The 27,606-nt window shown below is 33.4% G+C and overlaps 1 protein-coding gene across 5 annotated transcripts in view; it reads right to left on the minus strand.

Moving 5' to 3' along the window:
* Nucleotides 1-27,606, minus strand: part of CCSER1 (coiled-coil serine rich protein 1) — a 1,104,264-nt gene that overhangs the window by 685,817 nt on the left and 390,841 nt on the right. For all 5 annotated transcript variants that reach the window (XM_031469432.2, XM_064484846.1, XM_064484851.1 and 2 more), the window contains exon 6: nt 19,453-19,660. In XM_031469432.2, coding sequence (XP_031325292.1) covers nt 19,453-19,660 — 208 coding nt within the window. The remainder of the gene's footprint in view (nt 1-19,452; nt 19,661-27,606) is intronic.

The raw sequence follows: 27,606 nt of genomic DNA on the forward strand, positions 1-27,606 counted from the left end.
ACTGATTCTGACAGGGGTGTCTACTGTAATTTTAATTTAGTTTAATTCTTGTTTTATTTCTTTAATACCTATGTTTGTTTTATTAAAAATACTTTGTTAGTTTGCCTTTCTAGGCTAAAAACAATAAATTCACATTGCAGGAGAAAATATCAGTGTACAGATATGCAAAGGAAAAGCCAACCATTTTCTTCTACCTTTCTATTCCTTGTAAGGTAAACTGTGACAACAGTTTTATGTACAGCATTTATCATATGCCCATGCTTTTATAAACATAAAACATATAAAAACATATACAAACATATAAAGTTATACAAGCATATAAATATATTTTTATTAAAAACTTATACTATATTCATGACTATGCAACTTGCTTTCAAGAGTAAATAATCTATTATTAAAAATAAAAACAAGTAGGGGGAGGTATAGCTCACGTGGTAGACCGCATGCTTAGCATGCTAGGTTCAATCCCCAGTACCTCCTCTAAAAATAAACAAAGAAACCTAATTACCTCCCTGTCACAAAACAAGAAAAGAAAAAGAAAGTTTAAAAAAAATTTAAAAAATAAAATAAAAACAAATACACAAAACTTACAAAGATCCGAAAATTGGAAATTCAAAGCAAGATTAATTTTTCTTAGAAATATGGACTTGTATTTCCACAGAAATCTATTTTATGAAGACAAGTAGGTTGTCTGGTAAGAAATATATGGCAATTGAAATACTTACAATGTATGCAGACAGATCGCTAATTCTCTACTTCAAAAGTAATAGCCATATTTTCAGCAAAAAAATTGATAAATTTGATAGATATATTCTTCCAGTACTATTTCTACAATCACATGTAAATATTTTTATAAAGGATACCACAAAACTAGGAAGTCTTGATTCTAGTATTAACATGTGGCTACATTATTTTACTGCAATCTTAGTCATCTTAAATTATAAAAATTTTATTTCTAAATATATTGAATTTAATGCATTGGGTTTGTTTATTTAGGGTATTACTTATAGACTTATGATTTTTTAATTTATTCATAAATTATTTCTAAAGGAAGAACATTTTACACATAATCTTCAGTAAGAACTGTGAAGGTTCTGAGATCTTACTTAATGACTATAAATGAATCAACATGCCAGTTTCCTGTGTATTAGCAGAAAACTTGAGACTCCTGGGTCAGAGGCAAGGACTTTATTACTCAAGATACAGCAGCAGGATGAGTTTAATGTTTCCATCAGCTCCCCTGTGCACCTTGCCCCCAAATCCCACTGGGGGCTACATGGAGCATCCCCAGCGTGTGTGGCACACACACAGTGTCACAGCTGAAGAAACCCGAGCTTAGTAAACTACAATCTTTTAAAGGTGCTGCTAGCAATCTGCCCCAACTTTGTCCTAGAGGGAGGCATTATCTACTACTGCGGTCCAAAGTGAATTTACCCTCAGCCCCAGAGGCAGATACTATCTCTGTCTTCTTAGATCAATCCATGTGGGTTTGTCATAGAGGATAACACTTAGGTCAAGTAGCATAATGGTTTATATGAGTGTTGGTTTTGCTGCTGGCTTAATAGTATTTAAAATAATTATATAAATTAAATATTTTGATATTTGATCTATGTGAATTTATGTGTCAGTACAATATTAAAGACATAAAATTCAAAAAGAATGAACCTGGTATCCTTTATCTTGTAAAATCTAGAAATCAGGATTCAAGGTTATAAGAATCAGCAAGTACTCAATAACCACCTGTGGGATCACTTCAGTTAAAATTAAAAAAAACAAATGAATTTAAGACATTTATTTAGGCAATAAAATTGTCTTCCTTCTCTCTGAAATGTCTATATACTCTCTTCTTACACTGAAGAATACTTAGTCAGTCTACCTGTCCCCACTGTTGTGTTAGGTGCTCTGGGAAATACAAAGGAAGCAAACATGTGGTCTTTAGCTGGGAACACATGCACTGATCTCAGTAGCAACTAACTTATAGTGCAGGGACGTGGATGACTAAATGCCTGTAAGAGCCAATAAGGACATCAAGCTTCGAAGGCTTATTAAAGAGATGAAATTTAAGGTTAAAAATTTGCACAGGCAAATCTGGTGGAGAAGGGCATACCAAGCCTTAGGGAAAAAAATGTACAAAAGTTTTCAGTAAGAAATCAACATGGCATATCTAGAGAATAATGAAAAGGGCACATTGACCAGAGCAGAGCAGAGACATTAATGGGGAGATAAAACTAGATAACCAAATTACGAAGAGCTTTGAATAAAGGTTGAGGAGTTGGACTTTATTTTCTATAAAATAAGGGTTTGCTGGAATTTATTGAAGAAAAACAGCATGATGAAATAGATAAGAATGAATTCGGGAAGAGAATGGAGAACCTTAATAGTTAGTCTCTCCCTGTCTCTCTTTTTCTCTTTCTCTTTCTGTTTGTTTTCAACTATGAAACAATTATTAGTCTTCTCACATATTATTATTTAACTCTTCATTCTACTGATGAGGAAACAAAGTAGGAGACATTATAACTTCCCCAAAGGCACTAGTATGCAAATGTAAGAGGTGAGATTCTATCTAAAGTCCATGTGATATAATAGCTTATGCTCTTAAACACTTTGCAATGCTGCTTCTTGGTTATGAGACTACTATAATACTTCATATATTATAGTCAACGAAAATTTTAATTAAAGAATTGATTACAGAAAACAATATAGGGAATAAATGATGAGAGAGAAAAGAAAGATTTTAGAGATTTAGTGACACATTGGCCAAGAAGAAAGCTGTAAGCTTCGGTATTTAGGAAAATGGTGGTGAAAATAACACTTAGCTATTTGGGGAGAGGGAATATTAGTACTAAGAAGCACCATTCATAAACACATTGAATGTGAAGGAGGGTGACATACCAGGAACCTCCCCGAGGTACCAAAATCCTCAAATGCTCAGGTTCCTCATAAAAAATATGTAGTATTTGCATGAAACCTACCCACATCTTCCTGTATACTTTAAATCATCCCTAGACCACCCATATTACCTAATACAGTGTAAATGCTATGTAAATAGTTGCCAGCAAATGGCAAATTCAAGTTCTGTTTTTTGGAAATTTCAAGATTTTTTTCCCCCCGAAAATGTTCACTCATACATGGTTGGTTGAATCCTTGGATGCTGAACCCATGGATGTGGAGGGCTGGCTGTATTTAAGAAGAGAGATGATCAGCAAGTGAAGAGAAGGGGCCAGAGAGGTGGTGCTTTCTTCCATTCACCAATTATCTCCCATCTTTTCATTTCAAAATTGTATTTTTTTAAAGAATGACTGTTCCAATTTATAACCTTCCTTTTCTCATCATAATTTTCATCCAAAATCTATTAGAATTCTGGAATCCCACCTATCCTGTCACTATATTAATTTGTTCTTTTCTAAAATCAAGGACTTCATTTTTAATCTACTCCCACAAACTCTTCATTGTCCTTTCTTCTATAGAAAATTTGACTATGACAACCCTTTCCTTTTCATTTAAGAATATTCTCCCCTTTACCCCCACTCTTTTGATCTTTTTTTCACCAGATCTATATTTTTTAATTTTTTAAATGTATTTTAATTTTTTTTTAGTTGAAGTATAGTCAGTTTACAATGGTTTGTCAATTTCTGGTTTACAGCATAATATTTCAGTCAAACATACACATACATATATTCCTTTTCATATTCTTTCTCATTATAGGTTACTAAAAGATACTGAATATAGTTCCCTCTGCTATTCAGTAGAAACTTGTTGTTTAGCTATTTTATACATAGTAGTTAGTACCTGCGAATCTCAAACTGCCCAGATCTATGCTTTTTTGGAGAGGCAGCATAAATGGTGGTTAAGAGTATGTGCTCTGAAGCTCTGAATGCTTTGGCTATTCAAAATCCTAGCTTCAAAATATCTAACCACTGTGAATTTCAACTTCCTTACCTATGAAATACAGATGATAATAAGAACACTATTATCACAGGGCTGTTAGGAAGATAAAATGGGATAATATTTGTAAAAGACAATAATAATGGCTGACACACTATAAGCCCTATATAAATGTTAGCTAATTATTTTATAAGTCTGCTTCTTTGCATACCTTACCTCTGTTCTCTTCTTCAGACTCACTTATTTCTATGCTTCTCTCTTAACCTTCGCTTCACAAATCACAGAATGATAATGAATTACATCAGCATTTAAGCATATCTGAGCAAATAAATGCACAAATGCGTACCTTTAGGCATGGCTTTTATCATAGCCTCTTCTGTGTTGATGACTTATTCACAAGTCATACAAATAAGCCACTTGGATAAGACACTAGTAGGTCAAATCCAACATAAATCAAATCAAGCTGATGATTTTGTCTCCAGAGCTAGAATTTTGAAATTTCTCCTTAATGTTGGGCAGTGCCATTCCTTCCACTCCCCAGGTTTATAATATCAGGACAATTTTTCATGTGTTTTCTCCTCAATCCCTATACAAAATCAGTCATGTATCTCTTCATTTCAACCACAACGTTCAGTTCCCTCTCTTTTTCTAGATACCTCTTGACTCTGCTCCACTCCACACCTTCATTACCTTAAACCTGGGTCACTCTAAGTTGATCTTTATCCCCTCAATAATCTACTCCGGAAAATCCTGCATGTTGACCACAAAAGGATTTCTAGCCAGGACTGCTACTTTCAGGCAAAAAATCAGCAGGAAATTAACTAAACCTCTTGGCCTCTTCATTTAACAATGAAACCGTTCAGGGAGTATTGCCCCTTTCTTAAAACAGAATGGTACAGAGCCCTTCTGGCACATGCACAGATGAATGTGTCAGAACAAGCAGCTAGTTTCTGTTTTTTTAACTAATGTTGTAAGACTATGTCATTCTCTTGGTGGTCCTCTGCACCAGAACAGCAAAGTGCTCAGGATCTCTGTGTAGAAATCTACTTTTGACTTGGTTCCTTCTCTTTGGGATGTTGGCTAGTATATTAGTTTTCTAGGGCTGCCATAACAAAACACAAGAGACTGGGAGGTTCACATAACAAAGATTAATTTTCTCAGAGTCCTGGAGCCCAGAAGTTAAATGTTAAGGTGTTGGGAAGTTTGATTTCTCCTTTGTTTACATGTGACCATCTTCTCTCTGTGTGTTTACATGGTCTTATCTCTGTGCCAGCTTTTATTTTTACTACAAGGACACGAGTCATACCAGATGAGGGCCCCATCCTCATGATTTCATGTAACCGTAATTACTCCTTCAAAGGCCCTGTCTCCAAATACAGTCACACTGGGGTTAGAGCTTCAGTATATGGATTTGGGGGGCTATCTCTTGAACTGTGTTTGACACCAATATAAACTTCAGTCTCTAAGCTCAATTTTATTTTCTGAATCCAAGAAACTTGTATACCTCTCTTTTGGGAGCAAGTCCTGTCTTCTTTCTTTCCTTCTATCCTTCCTTTCCTCCTCTTTCCATTGTTTCTTTTTGTAGCCTAAGAAATTGTTATTCAGTCAATATTTGTGGAAAAAACTGAACAGAAGATTGTGAGTTTCTGTACAAACTGAATTAAGAGGCCTATAAAATAAAATACTAATAACCTAATATTAAATTTAAAAAATAAATACAAAGCCCAAGCAGTTAGTCAATTTAAAAAAAAATCCTCTTAAGAAGTGGAGGCTCAATTAAAATACAATATAAAATACCTCATTTAAAAAATTTTTCCCATTTAGATTTTGAATACAGGCATGACTCTCTTTTATTCTAAAATATCACCTATCACAAGCCAAGTAACAATGGTTAATACTTACTAACTGATAAGTTCCTTTATTCATCCAGATTTCTTACTATGTTGAACTTTTACTTCCAAACCTCTTAGGACAAAGTCCATTTGAACTTGTCCTAATGAAGAGTAAAATAAAGATCTGAATTTTCCTGTTTTTATTTTCCTATGTGGCATCCTACAATCAGTGTTACTTTAAAAGAAATATTTTGTGTACATTTTAAAATATCAACACTATTTTAAAAATTGTCACTTTTCACAATGATTTATCACTACTGAGTATTCATTTCATTCATATTACTTACCTAACAAATACATAGCACACTTGTGAGAAAAAAAGCTATGATCGTTTTTGTTCTAATGTTTTGTTTTAATTTTCAGAGCACAGTATAAGGAACATTTCTAAGAGGTTTGACATAGTAATAGTTGCTAAATTGATCAATATCTCTATGATGTCTACAAAACTCTGTTAAAGATAATAAACATAGTCACACGTATCTATCTGGGAAAAAAAAATAGATACAGAATTAGCAGAGTTACTACTTCTCAAACACAAACAGTAGAGTACCTGTCCCTGCCCATGTCTCACGCTCAGAAATTATACAGAAAACACTTCCATGAAGCTTGTGGCAGGTCGTCAACTTGACTCACTTAGTTAGTAAAAACCTCACCGAAGTTTATAATCAGGAAAACAGTTGTTAAACTACCATGAACAGCTACAGGTGTTAAGGAAAATAATTCTCATTATAATGAGATAAACGAGGTTTCCTTAATTAAAGCTAAATGCTTGACTATTATTCCATGACCAAGAATTCAGTTTGCGGGGGAAGCCTGATGAGCTGAGAGACTGGATATCTGAAGCACTGGTAGAAAAGCACCTTTTCTCTTGGGCTGTGATTTACAATGAAAAGAGTATGTCGGGGGTAGGGAGGAAGGGGAAAGAACCGGGAAATCCTAAGTCCTGCGTGAGGACATATTTTGTAAGATTTAAAGTGGAGCCCAGGTCACTCTTGCTGTGTTTCGTCAAACAAACCAGGAATTTCCTTAAGGTAGTAAAAATATATGAAATGTCTGAAGGGTAATATAAAAGGCAGGGAGAGGTGGGTTGTTAAAAGGTAATCTATTCCTTGTATTACTACTAAGAGGGAGAAAGATCAGTGCACGGGCAACAAAGGTGAAAGAGCCAAAACGCAGGCAGGAACAGTAAACTAAGTGAATCTAGTGAGGAAAGCAGGTACGAGACGACAACAGGATACCGAGAAGGACTCAGAAGGAAGACTGAATGCAGACATATGGCCACATGTGCCTCTAATGAGCATGCCTGAATGTCTGGCAAGGTCATAAGGATCTTTTAATAAGGCCAGATCTAATCTGCCGGGAAAGAAACAAATAGATGACAACTACAAACTTAGGGCCTTTACTTTTTGGACCTATTTTTAAGAGACTTTTCAACCCTGCCTCTCAACCACAACACATACAATATACATATTCAACAACCTCCAACAAAACCTACATACCTGTGCACATGCACCCGCACGTGTGGATGTGCACACACACATGGGTGGTATCCTGGTAGCTCATCAATTCTCTAATATTGCAATATTCTAAAATCCATACTTGAATTACTATATTGTGTGACTAGCTTTCAACAATAATTCCTGCATTTGCTGTACATGTAGACATTATCTGTAGGATTTTTGCTCCCAAAAATCAGTACCAACAGTTTCTTTGCCTGTGGTTCGCAGAGTTATATATATCCACAGCAATTTTAAGTGCCTTTTTGCCCTCTGTTAATTACTAAAAAATTGTTTCCTTTTCTGAAGTTTTCTTGATGGAAGAAGTATAGTGTTGGTAGGTACTAAACAATTTGCCAGTAAGACAGATAGTCTTGAATGTCAACTAAGTAAAGAGAAATGTCCAAAAGAAACAATTCAAGAATATTTACAGGTTGCAATTATCTCTCCAGTGGCAGTTACATTTGACATAGCCTCAGCCAAGGAAATTTCTAAAGTCCTTAAATAAAAGAATATTTTTCAAGAATGTGTAGTGAATTAGGAAGCATTATAATATTACAAAACGGGCTTTAGGTTTCAAAAGCAGTAGAGGTATACTGGGACATAGCACTTCCAGCAGATACTGAATTAGACCACACTCTATCTATAACCATGTGTCCAAACCACGGTAGATGATCCAAGAGTTAAATGAAACAAAGCAATAGGCTGACTGCCAGTTTTTTGGAAAGCCCTAAATAAGAAATAAATATCATAATATAATTAAGGTAACCATAAATTATAATTAAATTTCATCCTAGATTACGTTATTAAAACAATGTTTTAAATCATAAGTGGTAAATCTAGACAAAGTGCCACCTTGAGGGAAAGCAGAATTATTTAGGGAAAGAGGGAGATGAATTAAAATCATATGTTGGCTGCAAACAAAAGCTAAGAAAAAGCACTTCTGTAACACAGAATTCCTTGCAAGAAAATAATTTTAAAAAAGACTTGTTTCAGCAAACATTTATTAATATTTGTTAAAAACAAAATTTTGGAAAAATTATAAAATCTAAAGACAGGTGCTATATTTGGACATATTATTTATTCAGTGATATCAATCTAAAATTTACTATAAAATCATGCAATTTCATCATTGGTTTAGCAGTACTTAGAAATTCTGTGAACCAGCAAAATAATCTCTGCAACAAAACTGGGGCTCAAGGGCCAGACTTCAGCTCTGGAGAATGCAAGAAATAGGAACACCAAAATCACAGGCCAGTTCTAGGGGAAATAAGAAGCATGTATGTGCTATGAAGCCAGAATCAAATCTCAATCTGGGTAAGAAGTTTAAAAGTAGTATTAAAATAAGTTTTTGAAAAGTGGGGAGGACAGGGGAGCAAAGGGAACTAATATTTACTTAGACCTTTCCTTGTCAGACACAATTTAAATCTAATCTTCACAATAAAATTTATAAGAATTTTTATCCTCTTTTTCTCCATGTGGAAACATAACGCTCCTCAAAGAAAGTGAATAAAACAGAATAAATATTGAGGAATTGTTGTAGATCTAAGTAAGATGTGACTTCAGGTTTGCCTCATGGCAAATCCATGATCTTTCTTTCACTAGTTGTTCTCAGACTTTGTGATAGTAAAGTAACAACTAATACACATTGAGCATTTGCTATGTGTCCAACTGTTCCATCCATTTTAAGCATATTAACACATTTAATATTGTCCACAAACCTAAGTGATATGTTAGTATTATTATCTGCAGGGTTGGTTTAACTTGCCTAGGGTCACTCAGCTAGTAAGTAAAGAGATGGGATTTAGACCCTATGTTTTGGCTCCTTAATCTAATTCTCTTAACCACACAGTGCCTCCTTTTGATACATTAATCACCTCTCTCTGAAGGAGTATGGAATGACTGGCTGAGAACAAAAACAAAATCTGGCCTGCTGCCTTTTTTTGTAAATAAAATTTTATGGGATTCTAGCTATGTTCATTGGTTTAGGTCATATAGCTGCTTTCTTACTACAACTTACTTGAGCTGTTGCAATCCTGACTACATGGCCAGGACTTTACAGTAAAAGTTTGTTAATCCATAATGAAGATTATGGATAACAGTATTTGTCTATTTTTCAGGTAAGTGAATAAAATCTTTCATGATAATTCATTCTTCTTTTTAAACTCAACTCCTCTTACTTACAGAAGCCCATCTAATCAAAGAGAACAAGATAGATATATCTATTTTCACATGTATTTGTCATAAATATAATTGGAGTTCTTTTTATTCAATTAATAGCTAGTCCGCTATAAAGAACGCATTTTACTTTAAAAGACAATACAGCAAATAATCTATTTAAAACTATAATATTTGAACCAGGAAACATCCATATTTCTGTAAGTAAATTCACACTAAAAGTCAATTCTAATTTTCTGAAGTTGTCATTTTTATCAAGGTTAAAACGAAATGGTTAAGGAATAACTGTCCTCCATCTTAATGAGTCACTAGATGCAAAAACATTTTTGTTCATCTGTAAACATGTGAATACTTTAAGGTTTCTGTTACTCCTAAGCAATTGCCTTAGGTTGTCTAAATTTGTAACATGATCTTTTATAAAGTCAGTGATTAAAAATAGGCATTTTTCACTGTAGTTAAATATACCTTTGTCTCTGATTTTTCAAACAAAAACCACAATTTTAGTAAAGATGTGTCTCCAAGCAACACAATTGCAAGGCTTTCTTCAGGACCGCTTGCTTAAGTGGCTGTCTGCTCTCTCCTTCCCTCCCCCACCAGAAGCACTGAACGCTCTAAGCATGCCTCAGAGATCCTGCAGGGTGTGTATCTGCTATGTTGCAGCCTGAAATTCTTGTCATATTTAGCCCATCAAATTACACAATGGTATGTGAGTTGTATTACAACTGAGACATTATTGCTGGATTCATGAAGAAAATTAAAAGTTAGACATGCATAGCAAAACCATATTAGTGGTTATTTGATTAATTATTGAATATGATTATAACACAAATAACCACAGCACTCAGGTACAATGAGGGTGGTACTTATTGTTAATACTGTAGGTTGCAGTTTGTTTTTAACAGGCATATTATGTAAGTACACATACCAGAGGAGGATTCTCTAGTTTCTCACCTTAATCCCACTTCATTTTCAGTTTGACATCAAATAAGTATCAGAAGATATACCAACGGCAAAGCAGTAGGCAAAATACTCCTGCAACTTTCCCAGGAAGAGAAATACAGAGGAAAACAACATTGTAGAGGATGGAGTTGGACAGGGAGCCAGAGTACAAATAATTCGGGAAGGCTGAGTTAAGGTAACATTAAACATATATAATAAAATACCATGTATATGCAATGATTTTGACAGAAACATCTAAGAAAATATACTGTAATATAAAATAAATAATATCTACAAAGCCCCTCTTTAACTGCACGTATCTATCCCTCTCCCACCCACTACTTCTACACAGGTAATCTCACCTGGAATATTATGTTTACTATCCCCATACTTTTTAATATAAATTCTTTAATAATATATTATTTAGCTTTGCAAATATTTTGAAACTCCATATTCTGTATGAATTTATCTGTGAATTGGGTTTTGAGTTCAAAATATTCTTTTTGGGACATGATGATTCGTGAACTTAAAGCATTCTATTACATGAATATACCCAGAGGGACAGTAATTTGGTACAAACAGTTTGGAAAATCTTTGATATTATCTAGCAGAATATGCCCTTACTTAGTAATTCAACTTCTAAAAGAGATTAACACTTTGCCCAAAGTCATATGGATCTAGTGAGAGTTGATATTCATATTTGAGCAGTCCGTCTTAGCACAGGCTAGTATATTGTGATCACTATAGCAGATTGCCTCTGCAGTATAAAAAATAATTTTAAGTAATATAAACAACACTCTTTAAAAGAAAAATAATACATCAATATGGATGGCACTCATGTAAGATAAATTTTTGGTCATTATTTTAATTAACCTGATAAAATTTCTAATATCCTTCCAAAACTCAGACATATCTTGCTTTAAAACATATTTTAAAAATTCTTTCAGGGCATGTATTATTCATTTTCATATCTTCAAATTCAGAGACTAATGCTTTGTAAAGAAATAAACCAATAATTTAATAACTGAGAACAAGCTGGGGATACTATTTCTATTCTAGGCTTTAGCTATGTAAATTAACACTTTGAATAGGTTTTTTACATATTGAAATTTCTAAAGCCTAGGTAATATGTTTTTGGAATTAATCAATGGATTGCCAAATCCCTTGACTGTTTATCTTTTCTTTTCTTATCATACTTCTTAGCATCATTTCTTAAGTTGGCTTTCTTAAAGCAATGTTTTCTCTTGGCTTCTTGATATTACACTCTTAGTGTTCTTTCCTTTTCATTGGTCACATTTTTTCCTGATTTTCTGATCATTAAATATTGGAGCATCTCGCTCAGGTTTTAGGTACAAACTCACTTTTCCATAGATTTAAATAAAATCCATATAATCATGAATACTCAATCTGTATTTCCAGCCCTGATATTTCTGAATTTGTAGCCATATTAATTCAAATTTCCATTTGACATATACACTTGCATGTCTAAATAAACATCTTAATCTCAACCTGGCCAAAAGAAAACTCTTGTTTCCTGTATGTCTCACACAGGTTACTCCTCTCCTAGTCTTTCCAGTCCCAGGAAATGGCAATAATGTCTGCCCATTACTCAAAGGACAGCCCTCAGTTACCCCTTCTTTTTCTCTATCACCACTTGATTCCAATTCACAGCAATGACTGTTGACATTACTTCCAAAACACATCACACATCTTTTTTCTGTCTCAACCTCTACTACCATGGTATGTCACCATTATTCCTCAACTGGAGAAACCTGTCATATATATAGAGCGAGAGAGAGAAAGAGAGAGAGAGGGAATGCACATAGGAAATTCAATTGGCATATATTAGTTCTTCAGTAAAGAAATATCAGGTCAAATGTGCTAGCACAGTTGAATACCCAGAAAAGCATAAATGGCAATAATACTTCAATTTTTAGTTCCAGCTAGTATAGCCTTTATTTACAAATTTAATATTAAAATATTATTCAGTAAATACAGCACATTGTCCTATTAAAAACATTTACCGATATATATCCAAGTGTTTGGCAAATCTCAAATATTTTCTGCCTTGCTTAACACAATCAGTAATAATTAAAAATTATTAATTAAAAATAAATAAAAATTCAAGGGTATTTACCTCACACTCTCACTGTGCTAATCTGTTATATACATTTTATTGTTTAATTGTCCAAATAATTCTAAAAGATAGTTAATAATGTTGCATATGATGAAATAGAGACTCAAATACCTTAACTTGCAGCAACTATTTAGTGGCCGAAGTGAGAATCACACCTAGATCTCAGTAATTTTAAACACCTGAAATTGTTACCATTCTAATATATGTCCTCCAGTGGGACTTTGTGAGTGAAACGGGGCTAAAGATTGGGCAATACTTTTTTTCTACCTTCTCTAATCTCTCCCAGAGGACTGTTGAAAGTTAAGGTTGCTTACATAGTAAAAGAGTCATGGAAATACACTTTCCTCCCTATCTTATGTTTCCAGATCAAGTTTTATAGTCTCATTAAAAAGCCAGACCTCCTATGGGCAGAATATTCTTATTCAGAAACCTATCCTTTCTCAGTAAGTCTACAGTTATGCCATTATCTAGGCTAGCGGTTTCCTCAGGGAGTATATACTCAATCTTTTTATGTGCTATATTGTTGATCTTTTTAACTTATGTTATTCTAAAATTGAGAAGAAAATTAAGCTCTAATAACAATTTGTAAGAACTGATAACAGTGCTCTAACTTAGTCTATAAGTGGTCATAGCTCACATACAGGCCTCCCAAGGGAAGAAGAGAAATTCCACATAATGGAAGCATTGACAGTGGTGCTATCAGTTATATGATGACACTTCCTGTGTTGTTATATTAAGTATATAATTTCACAAGCGTTGATAAAAATCTAAATTTATGCAAAAACTATACCAATTCAGATGTAAACATCTGAATAATGCATTTTATTATCTTAGAAATTTATTTAGTAGATGTAGAGGTATTCTGAGAGATGAAAAATAGTGCTGCAGGGTACCTGGTTCAGCCACCCTCTGTTGAAGGTTTTAGGGAAGGTCTCACAGATGCTCTCAACCACATAATTTAAACTTTAAAAGATTAAAGTGGTTGTCCATCAGCTATTTCAAGCTAGAGAAGGGCTTCTCTTGAAGAGATTTGTGGATGTGGCTTTGCCTAATGGAGTGAATCCCTAATAAGGTTCACAATAGATCTAAAAAGAATAAAAGAATTTAAGAGAACTCTTTTCATAGAAACACTTCGCAGTTCAGAATTAAAGAAAGACAATACAAAATTAAAAGAGGACTTTGGAGAACAATGTTGACAAGCACAAATAAGAATGAGAAAACTTATTCAGCTTCAAACATGTGCTAACTTTATAAGAAAGGAAAGGATAATTTGAAGGGTAGAACCAAGAGTAAAGAGGATGTAACTAAAAGCCATGTAGAATTATTCCCGGGCTTTGAGTCCAAATCAAGGAACTACTAACCTATGCATTAGTTCCAGGGTCTTCAAATGGAGAACTGTACTTTGGTTGCTACACTAAAGGTGTATCTACAACTGTACATGTTTTGCATAACGAGATTCTGTACTTTGAGCCAATGAGGTAATAGAATGATACTTTGGGTGGTCTTGGAAGGTGGTAAGTGTCCTTTGGACTGTAAGAAATACATTCCTGGGGGCCAAAGGTGGAATACTGTACTTTGGGTAAAAAGGGTCACAATGTTCCTCACCTCGTGGTATCCAGGCTTTCTATAGTGCTCTCCCACCTGAAACAAGGTTGGTCTTTACAACCAATAAATTTCACAAAAGTGATGGTATGTTACTCTTGAGACTAGGTTATAAAAGACATCATTCACTTTGTCTTATTCTCTCTCTTGGATTGTATACTCTGGGGGAAGCCAGGTGCTATGTCACTCAGTGAAGATGTTCACGTGGTGAGGCACTGAGACTCTGACCACCGGTAGTGAAAAACTGAATCCTCCTGGCACATTCTGTTAATCCTCAAGCCCAAACTTTCTTGACTGCAATCGTGGCTGACATCTTGAGTGTAACTCTATGAAAGGCCTTCAGCCAGAAGCAGTGTGTAAACTGCTCTCAAATTCCTAACCACAAAAACTATGAGACAGCAGATGTTTGTTTGAGTCTACTAGATAATTTTCTATGAATCAATACATAATTTTATTATAACCTTATATCTTTGTATCCTTCAACCTCGCTAAATTCACTTATTATTCCTATTAGGTTTATTATTACCTTTTTTGCAGATTCCTTAGAGATGTCTATATAAACAAACATGTATCTGCTGATAGAGATAGTTTTACCTTTTCTTTCCAGTATTTATGCTTTTTATGTTTTATCTGGTTTATTTCTATTTGGGACATCCAGCACAATGTTCATTACAAGTGGAGAAAGTGGACTTTTTTGCCTTGCTAATAATATTAGCCAGAAACTTCAGTTTTGCATCATTAAATATGGATCTTAACTGCAGGAACAGAAGTTCCTTTCTACTACTAATGTGCTGAGTTTTTCTCTTTTTTAACCATAAATTGATGTTTGATTTTTTTCAAATGTGTTTTATTCACCTATTAATATGACCATACATCTTTTTTCTTTTAATTTATTAGTATAGTGAATTGAACTAATTTTTTTGTTCTTTTTAAAATTGAAGTATAGTCAATTTATAATGTGTTAGTTTCTGGTGTACAGCATAGTGACTCAATTATATACATATTCCTTTTCATATTTTTTTAAATATAGGTTATTACAAGATATTAAATATAGTTCCCTGAGCTATACAGTATGACCTTGTGGTTTATCTATTTAATACATAGTAGTTGGTATCTGCAAATCCCAAACTCTCAATTTATCTCTCCCCACGCCCTTCTCCCCCTGGTAACCATAATGCATTGATTGGTTTTTGAATGTTAAACAAACCTTGTATTCTTGCAATAGGCCCAACTAGGTCATTATATGTTTATATATTGCTGACTTTTATTTACTAATTTTAAGACTTTTGCATTTATGTATACATATTGGAGGAATTTTTTCTATAATTTCCTTTTTTATGAAGATTTTGACAAATTATTATAATAGGCCTATGCTGGCCACATCGAACAAACTAAGAAGCATATTCTGCTCCTTTACTTCCTGAACTATTTTGCATATTAGTCTTAAGTCTTTTTTAAATATTTGACAGAAAGCACCAGTGAAAGCTCCTGGACTTGGATTTTCTATATTGGGATTTTTTTTTCTTTTTTTCTCTTTCTAATAATAAAATATATTTCTTTAATAGAAATTGGAATATTCTGATTTTTAATTTCTTCTTATGTCACCATGGAAAGTTGTACTTACCAAGGGATTTGTGATTTCCATCTATATTGTCATATTTATTGCCATACTGCTTTTTATAACATTCCCTTGTTATCCTTTTTATGTCCATAAGATTTGTAGTGATTATTCCTCCCTCAATTCATCGCTGATATTAGTAATTTGTGTTCTTATTTTCTTCAGTGTTTTTCTTCTACAGTTTTTTTTTTTAACTTTTCAAAGAACCAGTTTGTGCAGTTTCTAAATTTTCTGTTAGTTGTATGTTTTCATTTTCATTAATTTTCTTCTTTATATTTATTTTTATTACTTCCTTTAGGTTTACTTTGCCCTTTATTTTTCTAGCTTTTTAAGAAGAAAATTAGATTATTAATTATTTATTATTTGAATTATAAACTTTTACAGGTATAAATTTCCCTCCAAGCATGGCTTCATCTATAACCACAAATTCTGATTTGTTGTATTATTTTTATCATCTCATTTGAAACACTTTAAAATTTCCTTGAGGTTTCTAAATTGATCCATTGGTTATGTAGAAGTTTGTTGTTTAATTTCCAAGTAGTTGATGTTTCTTTAGTTCTTCCTAGTTAAACCATTCTTGATTTCTAATTTAATTCCATTGTTCTCAAAAAATGTATTCCATAGATGCCTATCTTTGAAATTTATTGAGACATTTTTATGACCCAGCATATACTCCTGTCTTGATGTTTCATATGCACTGCAAAGATTGTACAATTCTGTTATATAAAAGTAAGTTAGTCATTATTGAAGAAGTTAATAATGTTCAAATCTTCTGAAATTTTGCTTAATAATAAATATAGTTCCCTGAGCTATACATTATGACCTTGTTGTTTATCTCATTTTCTTAATTTTGTTCCCCCTTCTTTGGAGATCAGTTGCTATTACAACTTTATAAAAGAAAGTCTTCTTGGTCAGTTACCATATAGTACAAACAAATTTTTTAATAAGATAATAACAAAAAGAGAACAGAGAAAACTGAAAGGAAACATTAGAACAGAAACTATTTCTGTAGATAATACACTAAATATTTTCTTTTCTAGATAATGGAATTATGAAAAAAATTAACAAAAGAGGAAGAAAAAAATGTACATAGTTCCTCCTTGCTATAGTCACTTTTTTATAAAATCATTAATACTAAAAGGTAAAGTGACAATAGAATTTCTTTTGGCCCAAATCCAGTATTTATTATTTTTTTTAATAAAGGAGTTGATGCTTGTAGTTGTAATACCAACTGATCTCCAAAGAAGGGGAACAAAATTAGGAGTATGAGATTCCATACAGATTATTAACACTTGACCCATCTCAGGAATTAAAATCTAAGATGTCAACAGAGCACCATTAGGAAAAATCTCAAATAAAAGCATTTTCTAGTGTGACACACTAAACCCATTAATTACTTTTTTATCTTAAAAATAAAATAATTGGGATCTTCTGTGGCTAAAATTTTATCAGACACAAAAGTGGACTACTATACGTCATAAAAATAAGATAACAGAAATAAACAATATTTTTTATATTAAAAAGGTATTATTAATCTAAAATGAGCAGTTGGAATTAAATTTAGTAATGAAATATGTTGTTGTTTTAAAACTCTTGGAATATTTCAGTTTTCTTTACCAGCACCTATTATGCATATCTTATTACTAGAACACTTGTCTATGCTAATCATATACTAATAATTGCTTTTCTTGCTGACTGTAAAGAGTAAGACCCCTGGTCCCTGAATGGGCTTAACAAACAGATGTAATTATTGCTCATTTTACATCAGCTTTAAAAGTCAATTCTCTTCAGTTTCTTCAAATACTCTTTAATGAAGAAAAACAGATGTAAATGTAAAAACAATCTGAATATATTCTGAATATTGACTCTATAGTGCATATCACTAACTATTTTTAAATTATAAAACTAAGTACCGTTAAAAAGCCCCTTGACACTTTGTCAGTTCTTCCTACTTCTCTTTTACTTGTATTGGACAATTTTATAAAATTAAAATCCAGACCAAAGAGAGAGGTAGAAAACTGAATAGCTGAATGTTACGGACTTTGAGATTAATACATTTTAATTTAACAGCTGTTATTAAGTTGCCTTGTTCAAAGAGGTTCAGACTGCATGTCAAGCAAAAGATTGGGGAGATTTGGCAAGTGCAGAAAAAAATGCTAATGCTGTCAATATAGAAACCATATAGTCAGGTGTATAGTGGTGTACTGTTAAATATTTAACAGCTCACCAAAAATTAAAAGCCCTACCTTGTATCGTTTGCCAATTTCTGTGGCATAATACTCCCATGTGGCTGATTTCAAGCTACCAAAATGCCAAAAATGAATCTACAATTGGATAGCTGTTACATAGTATTTCCAAGATATACATCCAATAGATGTAAATAAGCTCACAAGTGTGGCTAATAGTAAAATATAGTAAAATAAATTGGAAATGTAAAGTATTGAGTATTGACTATCCTTTTAAAAATGTAATTTGGGACATTTAAAATATATATAATTTAAGTTTTTTATGCCTGTGTTTAACTGCCAGATCATCAAATTCCTGAAATTCTAACAGTGGTCAAGTATACGCACACAACTCCTACACACCACTGCATAGATTCTAGACACAGAGATTACCCCAGCGACATAAGCTGGTAAGGGATGCAGAGATCTCTGCCAATTTTCAACTTAACAACTGATCAGAACACATGACTGGATGCCCTCAGCAGTTATGACAATCATTTCTCTTAAATGCTCTTCTCTCTGCCTGATTCTATTCTGGCCTCTAGTGGTAGCTGCTAATGTCATTACTATCATCAGTGTTACAATGATCATCATTGTAAGGGAGCCATAATACTAATCATACTTAATAGTTATATTTTTCTGTTCTCACATTATTTACTAATATCTCTTATCAATAACAAGAAATCAATTAAATGATAACGGCATATAATAAAAAGTCACTGAACTGGGAGTCAGGAATCTCAGGCTGTTGTCCTGAATTCACACCCACTCGAGGAAAATCATTTAAAATTTCTGTCCCCTCACTTTGTATCTTTGAGATAATACTGTATACACTTTTTATAGAAATCCTTCAAAGAAAATAACTTGTAACTACAAAAAAAAAATATATATATATATATATAACACACTTGAATCCTAAAGAATGGCTGATTCCTGGACATAAAGATGAAAGACTCCACTGTACATTTTCCTGACTTGCTCATCATCTAACAGCACAAGCTGCAAGAGGGCAGCTGTATTTAATGGGCAAAATCAGTCAAACATTCAGATAAAGTTTTACTAGATTAATTGTTATTGGGACAAAAATGAGTAAATAAACTACTTTTATGGTATCACACAGAAGCTCAGTATCATTAAGGTGAAGTCCATTTAATAGGTCTCTCAATAGCTTTATAGTAACATATAAACATACGTAATAGCTGCTGCCCATTTCTCTTTACCTGACTTTTCCCAGGCTTGGTATCATTTTTTTTTCTTTTTAGATTCCTCTGCAGAATCTTAGAATTTTTGAGCTGAAGAGTACCTTATAAACTGGAGCTACAAACTCTTCATTTGACGTATGAGAAAAACTAAGCTCCATGAGGATGCGTGAGCCCTGCCCCAAGTTATACAATTACTGACATAAGTTGGGACTAACTAGGTCTACAGACTTCCCTTTCTACCAGCACTGAAAGACATTAATCTTAGAGAAAACCATTACCTCTTGAAGAACTCTCTTCATCTTTAATAATAAGGTCTTGACGGCTGTGCAGTCCTGTAACATCAGTCTGAATGGCAGAGAATCTAAGCCTCCATTTTCCTCCACACCTTGCAGGGGCCAATCTGCAGATGGACTGCTGGGCATTCGGCTCACATGGGAAAACCTGGCTTCCTGATCACTGTCTTTTGTTAATTTCAGGGACAGGTTCCTAACAAGACAAAAAATGAACAAAAATTACTATACAGCATATTTCAGAGCAGTATTTTCCAAGCTGTTGATCAATGTCAGTAGTGAGCTAGAAAGATTTAAGATTTTCTTTATGACTCTCATTATCTCCTCATATTAATCTTTGAAAATTCTGAAACCTTTGTCGAAATTATGGAATGGGTCAATTGTATACGTAGTGGTAAGATTCAATGACAATCACTGCTACAGAATTTTTTTCGCCAACTAGAACTTCTATTAAATATGGTAACAATGTTTACACTTTATTACACATGATAAGTGTTTACATTTTTAACTTTTAAAAATGCTGAAAGTCAAAAGAAATCACTGAAAGAAATTTTATATAGAGATTTTACAAAAATATGCTTAAAAATTAACTGGGAAGAAAAAATTATGAAACCAAAACTTGAGATAAAATAATTTTTGTTATTTTAATTTACCTAATCAAACAATGACCATTTCCGGATTGACTAGTATGCACAGGATTTTATGTGAAAATAGTGAAATAAATGTGAAATGCAGAACTCCATATGTAATTAGCATGCTTATCAAATAATCATTAAAATTTTAGCATAGTAATGTATGAAAAAACATATTTATTTTGTTCTACTTGATAATGAACAATTATTATCATTATTATTATTTTCTTTATTAAAATTGCTAACTTTGGTTATTTTGGTGGTGTTTCCAGGCTGTAAAATACATAAAAGATTCATTTCTTATTTCATCTACAAATGCTTTTGGTATAAGTGGTGACTCACAGTTTGGAACTATAGGCCAAAATTAACAGTTCAAGAATATCTGTTATTTTTATAGATTTTTCTCTTTCTTTTAACCTAACATATGACATTTATAGTAATAGGGGCCTCAGGGAATATCATTTGTTCAGTCATAAGTATTGTTTTTCAACAATTATTTTTAAATAATGCATTTTAAAAACAATTTAACATGCTTAGATTGAATGTATATATACAGAAAAGATATTAAGATTAATAATTTTCCAAACACATCTATCAGGCAGATCTAAAAAAAGTATGAAAAGAGGAGCTTAAGAAAATAATCATTTTTCATGTGTTTGTCTAAATTTGTTTCCATTTGTTAAAACCAAGGGGCCTACACAATAATGACAATTAACATTATAACATAGCTCAGGATATTTATGAAATAATAGTTTAGGATTTACGCTCAATTTCTATAGGTTCTATGTATATTATTTACTGAATTATATGACAAGGTCACTTGGCAACCTAAATTGAGAAAAAACAGAGTTGCCTTGGAGCCAGCCACCAACGTCAGGCAATGATGCGAATAAAAAAATATATATATCTTCAGTTAATTTTATCCATCTGATTATTCACTAATACTATAATTTAATTTATAAAGTATTGGATAATTAGTAAAGAAAACACATTTTTTGCATCACACCATTGTTCACTTGTCTTCACATTGATTACCATTGTCTTTTGAAGTGATAAGATAGTAAATACTATCCCCACCTTACATTTATAATTAAATAATAGATAAACAGCCATAGCTAACATCTTTTGAGGACTGACTATGGGGCAAGTACTGTGCTAACCATTTCATGTGTGCTAATTCATTCAAACATTGAACAAGACTAATAGGTAGATATAATGAGTATCTTAATTTTATATACCAGGAAAGAGACCCAGACAGGTAACTTTTCTAAGTTAAATAGCTATTAAGAAGTAGACCTAAGAGGATTCAACCTAAGTACATAAGCAAGATAAGACTTTTTCCCCTACTAACCATATTGTGTGCAAATATATAATAATTAATATATCTCAGGTAGTCCTGTAAGGCCTTTACATATGCTAAGCCATTTAATACTCATAACAACTCTTTGAGGTATTATAATCTCCACTTCACAGCTGAGGGATTTGAGTCTCAAAGAGGTTAAGTTACATGCTGATGGGGAAAGAGCAAACAAGGGACAGAGCTGAGATTTGAATGCAGGCAGTGCACTCAAGCTCTAAATCACTACAAGATGCTGCATCTCATGTGAAAAATAAGCAAGCAAATGAACAAAAACAGAAATTGAAAAACAAGTCGTACCTACAATTACACCAAGAATCATTTATATTTTCACTTTTAAAATATATCTGATATGACTGATTCATTTTAATTACACACAACTTGTAGTGAACTATAAAGTTATTCTTAAAGGTTTTTTATTTTCTTTTAGTGTCTTTCATGCTATTTTCTCTAAGACCAAGAAGAATAAAATGAAATATAAAAATTAGAATTCATGTTATGTGTAACAGCATTTTAGTTATAATAAAATTTTTAAAGATTTACCAGGTTTCAGTTGTGAACAAGCCTGGTGTCTGGCACATATTAGGCTGACTCAGTACATAATTGTATAACTGAAGTGGAATAAATGAATACAATAATGAGTGAGTGAACAAAACATAATTCTTTGCAATAATCTATACCTACAGTTCTCATTTGTACACAGGAAATTTTCTGCACGGTGGATTGTTATGTATTGCAGGACTGCCAACCACAGCTTGAAATTTCCCAGCACTCTTACAATAAAATAATTAAACTAACAGTTTTATAATCCCTTTTAATTAGGTTGCTGCTTCTTTGAACCTGTTTGTCCAATCATGTATCTAAACATCAATAAAGACTGGAAAATCTTTCAGAAACCACACCAGTGTGAAGTCCTATGATTAATTTCCAGAAATTACTGAGGTTCTGAGGATTACTGCTTAACATTTACACGTGGAAGGATCATTGCCATCTCAGATAGTAAGAAGTGGCCATATGCAAAAATGTATTTAGAATATAAAATTAGCCATTTGTTTTATACTTCAAAGGTTCGGATCCATTCTTAATTCCAACAAGAGAGAGAATGATGGTATTACTTCACAGTTATGGGAAGCATCCACATTGTGTACAGCAGAGCAATAGTAGCTGATGTTACAGAGATTAATAGGATTTTGTCACTGACCTCAAGAGGCTCACCACGATTATTAACTTCTCAGTAATTGATACTGAAAAATAACAACTAATATTCTTTCACATACAAAAACCAAATCCATTTATCTTGAAACATTTTATTTCTATGTGAAAAACAGTGGGCTACAGTAATCAAAACCATTCTTAATTGGTTGGTGCCTGGGGTTTACAATTGTTAAAGTATTTTGAATATCAGTGTTTTTAATAATAGACTATGAATGGGCCAAAAATACTCCTGCATCTCTGGACAAGTTCACCTAAAAAAAAAAAAAAATCCATGTAATTGACAAGAAAAGGAGCAAAGTCTCTGATATGAGGTCGTAGTTCTTCTAGCACAGACAACCTGTAAAAAGGCCAGGAGGGCAGAGCTAGGATCAGGTGCTCTCTTCTTGCATCAGCAGAGCTCATGAGATAATACAAGTCATGTACTTTAGAATATATAGCTCTCTGTCTCCCAACACTATGAATTATTATTGTTTCTGAAGAAGCATGCTTTATATCAAAAAAGATAGTCCCTTAACTCCACACACGCACACACACAAAGGGTAAGATACTGAGGCCCCACACAGTGGTTCATTAATCACCATAACTACCGCAAACAAAAAACAAAAACAATGTAATCTCCACTGAGCACATTCATATACACTTTGCCCTGTCTGTGTCAACTCCACAAGTCTTTGGTAGAATTGCTCAGTAATATTTGTACTTGCCTTGTTGCTTATAAATGCTACCCAAGTCTTTATAATTTAAAATTTAGTAACATTTAGATAAAGTCGCACTGAGATTTGTGAATTTTTCTCACTCCATAAGTATCAAAATAATAAAGCTTTTGAGTAAAATTAACAGCAAAACTCATGACCATTACATTAAATATATTCTTGAAAGTTTCACCTTGAGACTAGAGAGTTGTAATTGGTATTTGAAACATTTGACTATGCTTCAATAAAATTTTAAAAAAAATAAAAATAAAACATTTGACTTAAACTACTATGGTAAATTGGCTCTGCATTTTTGTCACTCGGATCCCTTGTGTGAAAGGAATTTTCTAGCAAGCTACTTCAAAAGTTCTGCTGCAATTCTATTTTTAGTATGACAGACAAGCTTAATGGGAAAATATATATCTTGACATAAACCATAGAGTGATTAAAGAATTTTTCCTTACCAGGAAGAAAAAATGAAAGTATTTTCCTGATTTTTTTTCTCATTTGGTTATAACTGGCCCTATCATTTTGATAGTGAGAAATTTTCTTCCCACCCACATTTATTCTTCAAATCACTTGGAAACTTCCCAATATAATGGCCCAAATGACTAACAAAATACAAAATCATGCCAGTTACAAAGGATTGATGCTATTATCTGTCATAGGAACTACTTATTTAGTGCACTGACACCTTTCCTTACAGTGAGTATCTGTGGCCATAAGGGATCTCAGTGATTTGCATTTTATAATGTGGCTATGATTTCTGAAGTAGATTTCCAAGGAGTGAAAAGCAAAAGTAATCTCTATTTGTCCAGCATAATAAATGCATATGCATACAACTGCCTTCCAAAGCTTCATAAGTAAATTTGCAGAAAATAATGCTATGTTTTAAGAAGCCTTACTTTGGGAAACTTATTGTCATTTAAACCTCATTTCAAAAAGGGCCAGGTCATTTATGGCAAATTAAATCTTAGCTTTGAAGACTTCAAAGACAAGCACAAAGGTATGAACCTGTATTAATGAACTGGCTTCCCAGAACCTAATAAAACTGTCTGTTTAAGGAACTAACTATAAAAAGTCTATTGTTGATGAATAAACTATGCATTTGCTCATGGTCTCTTTCAAAATAGATCGTTTATATGAAAGTGTCATTTTAGGGGAAAAAAAACAACTTGTTATTGGGCTGTGCTTCACAGTCCTGCAATCCTTGCAGCTGCCCAGCCGTGAAACTGAAGAAAGAACCCAAAGTCAGCGACAGAGACATTAGTGATTTATTGGACAGGGAATATTACAAGTTAGAAGCAAAGGTCCTGGAGAAACACCCCACCGTGTACTACCGATGGCAGGCAGGACACAGCAGTGATGTTTGCTACCTGGGGGAGGAGGCTATCAGTTATAGGGGGCATGACACTAGAAGGGCTCGTAGGTTGCCAGATGACTGCTGGAGCACGCCTCTCACAGCTCTGAGTTAGCACCTGTCGTGAGGGCTGCTGTTGCCTGTTGATGAGGGAACATACTGGATCCATTCTGGTCCAAAGGCTAAAATAATCTTTAGCTGGGGGTTGGCCAAGCATGCAGGTAGTTATTGGTTAAACTGTCAGCTTAGGAAGAGGAGGCAATCATGAACATAAGGTAAGGGTGAGGAAGGGTCAGATTGGACAGGGGATGGACAGACAGCATGACAGCAGCCATCTTATGGGGCTTGTATCCGAAATTATTTCATAATTTCATATTTAGCTGTACTTTTGGCAGGGATGAAATAAATATCCATCCTTCCACAGTAGTATAGTAGTGGTTATAAGAACTGGGTGATATTGACATGTAAATTCATATCATTTTACATTGAGATGAATTCACATGTGAGAAGGATTATGCTACTAGCTGAACTGATAGGTAGAGCAAAGGCAAAATATGGGGAAAGACCAGATAAAATCCTTACGTCTTAACAAAACCAAAAAGGTTAACTAGCAACTGTTTACCTCACATACCTCATCTTATAACAACTGCTTCCTAGTTTTTTGAGTTCCAATTACACTGTCCTTCATTCAGGCACTGAAATGTGCCAAGCTCCATTCTGCCTCAGGAACTTTGCACGTGTTTTTCTATCTGCATGAAAAAGCATTGCTTATCCACCTTCAGGTCTCATTTTAAAATACATCACTTCATCAGGAAACCTCCTTTGCATCTAGTACTCCACCCTTCAAACATAGGCCAGTTCCTCTTTTCCATGCTGTGCCTTCCTTTATAGCATTTATCCCAGATGCAGTGTAAAAAAATAATTTGAGGAGACCCTTGAGAACACATTGGACTAAGCTGTCCTACACTCTACCTCGTGTTCTAAATGCAGCGAAACACTGGATAAATTATAATCATGTTTATTTTTAAACATATTGTAGTACAGGAGGAAAAGACAGAAAAATTTCCAGGCGCCAAAGGGCAAAATTAAAACAGCAATAGTTATATGAGTTGCCACTGTGGTGGTTTCAGGGTGTTGAACTTGGATACAGCCTGTAAAAACAAGCTGGAGTTTTCATGTTTATGCAGACACAAAAGAGTACCTGCCACTGACAAAGAAGCTGTGCAATGCTAGGAGAGATGAGACTTCCAAACTTAAAAAAACTCTGAAAAAATCAATCTGATCTACTTGTGAATTAACTGCCTGCTACAACAACTCTTCTTTCTCTAAAGAAAGACAGTAAAATACAGACTCTCAAAAATATGTAAGCCACAATGTCTGGCAAATGAATAGATATGCAAAGCAGCAGAAAACAATCCATAGACACTATGAGATGACCCTTATATGGGAATTAGCAGACAAGGATTTTAAGCAGCTATGATAAATATGTTCAAAGTCTTAAAAGAAAAAGTGAACACAATGAATAAATAGATGTTTACTCTCATCAGAGAAATAAAAACTATTAAAAAATAACTAAAATGGAAACTCAATTCTAGAATTAATTGATATAATTTCTGAATGGAAAAAATTATTATAGCAGGTATTGTTGGCTGCTTGTCCCTATTCACTCATACTACCTTCCTGACTCTTTAAAACAAAAGCAAAAAAACCAAAACCAAAACACTCTGTAATTTGTTCAAATGCTGGCTCTCCTATGGCTCCAAGAAATGACAGGCAATCTGGTGGGAATCTTCAAGGAACTGTTTCCTCTCTGGTAAAAGGAGACCCACAGAAAAGAGATGGCCATCTTTCCTGTACATATTTTGGCTTGATGTACTACTTGGAACTATTGGTGTACTCTGCAAACAGGCAAAAACTCAGCTGTGGGAAAACCAAAAAGTAAAAAAGTTGGGTAGGCCTGCCTCCATATAATGTCACTATTTCTCTCAGTTATTCAACACTAGAGACTTGCTATCTCTAGATTTCTTGTTAGAGAAGATAACATATTTTTTGACTGTTTAATGAACTTTGAGTTAGGTTTTTCTCTAACTTGAAGCAGAAAGCATTCTAACTAGTATCACCACTAAATTATAAATTCCAATAAGAACAGTAAATCTAGAAATAACAGCAGGATAACAAGTTAATTGTGTATTTGTTTAATGACTATATTTGAGACTAGCAATTCAAAGGAAATATGAATAGCGCTTATTTTTCTTGTTCATTAATGTATCCACAAAACCTTGCACAATTGTATGCAATGCTCATATCAAAAGAATAATCAAATTTAGTGCTAGCAAAAGCATTATAGGTCTAGTTTAACATTCCTATTTAATATATAAGGAGCTCAAACTTAAATTTATTTTCTAAGGATCTAAGCTAGAAGGTGTGGAATCCTGGTCTCCTGACTTCTAGTCCAGCGCTCTTTTCTCCATATTGCATCATCTTTTAATAGGGTTAAAATTTAAAATATACTTGCATTTATCTATGCTGTTTTCACTGAAGCTGAAATAGTGAAATGTTAGGTTATAATCGCAGGGAATTACAAAGGACTGCTACTCCCTAGAAAAGTTAGAATTTCCTTCTTGGAAATTTTCAAGAAAGTAGATATTCTATGAGTGTAAACCTGCTCATACAAACTTCGAAAGTAGTTGTTTAGCCTTGAAAAGAAAAGACTGAGTTGATTGTCTTTGTTCAGCAACTTTTCACTATGCCATTAATGTCATGCATAGTTTTCCCTTTCATTCTCTACTTTTGTTTTCACACGTGATTTAAGATCCAGTTTAAGGATCATTTCACTTAGGAAAAGAACTAGAATGAATGAATGCAGGGATGAAAATACAATAAAGT

Source organism: Camelus dromedarius, chromosome 1 (assembly GCF_036321535.1).
Source record: "Camelus dromedarius isolate mCamDro1 chromosome 1, mCamDro1.pat, whole genome shotgun sequence".
Lineage (NCBI taxonomy): Eukaryota > Metazoa > Chordata > Mammalia > Artiodactyla > Camelidae > Camelus > Camelus dromedarius.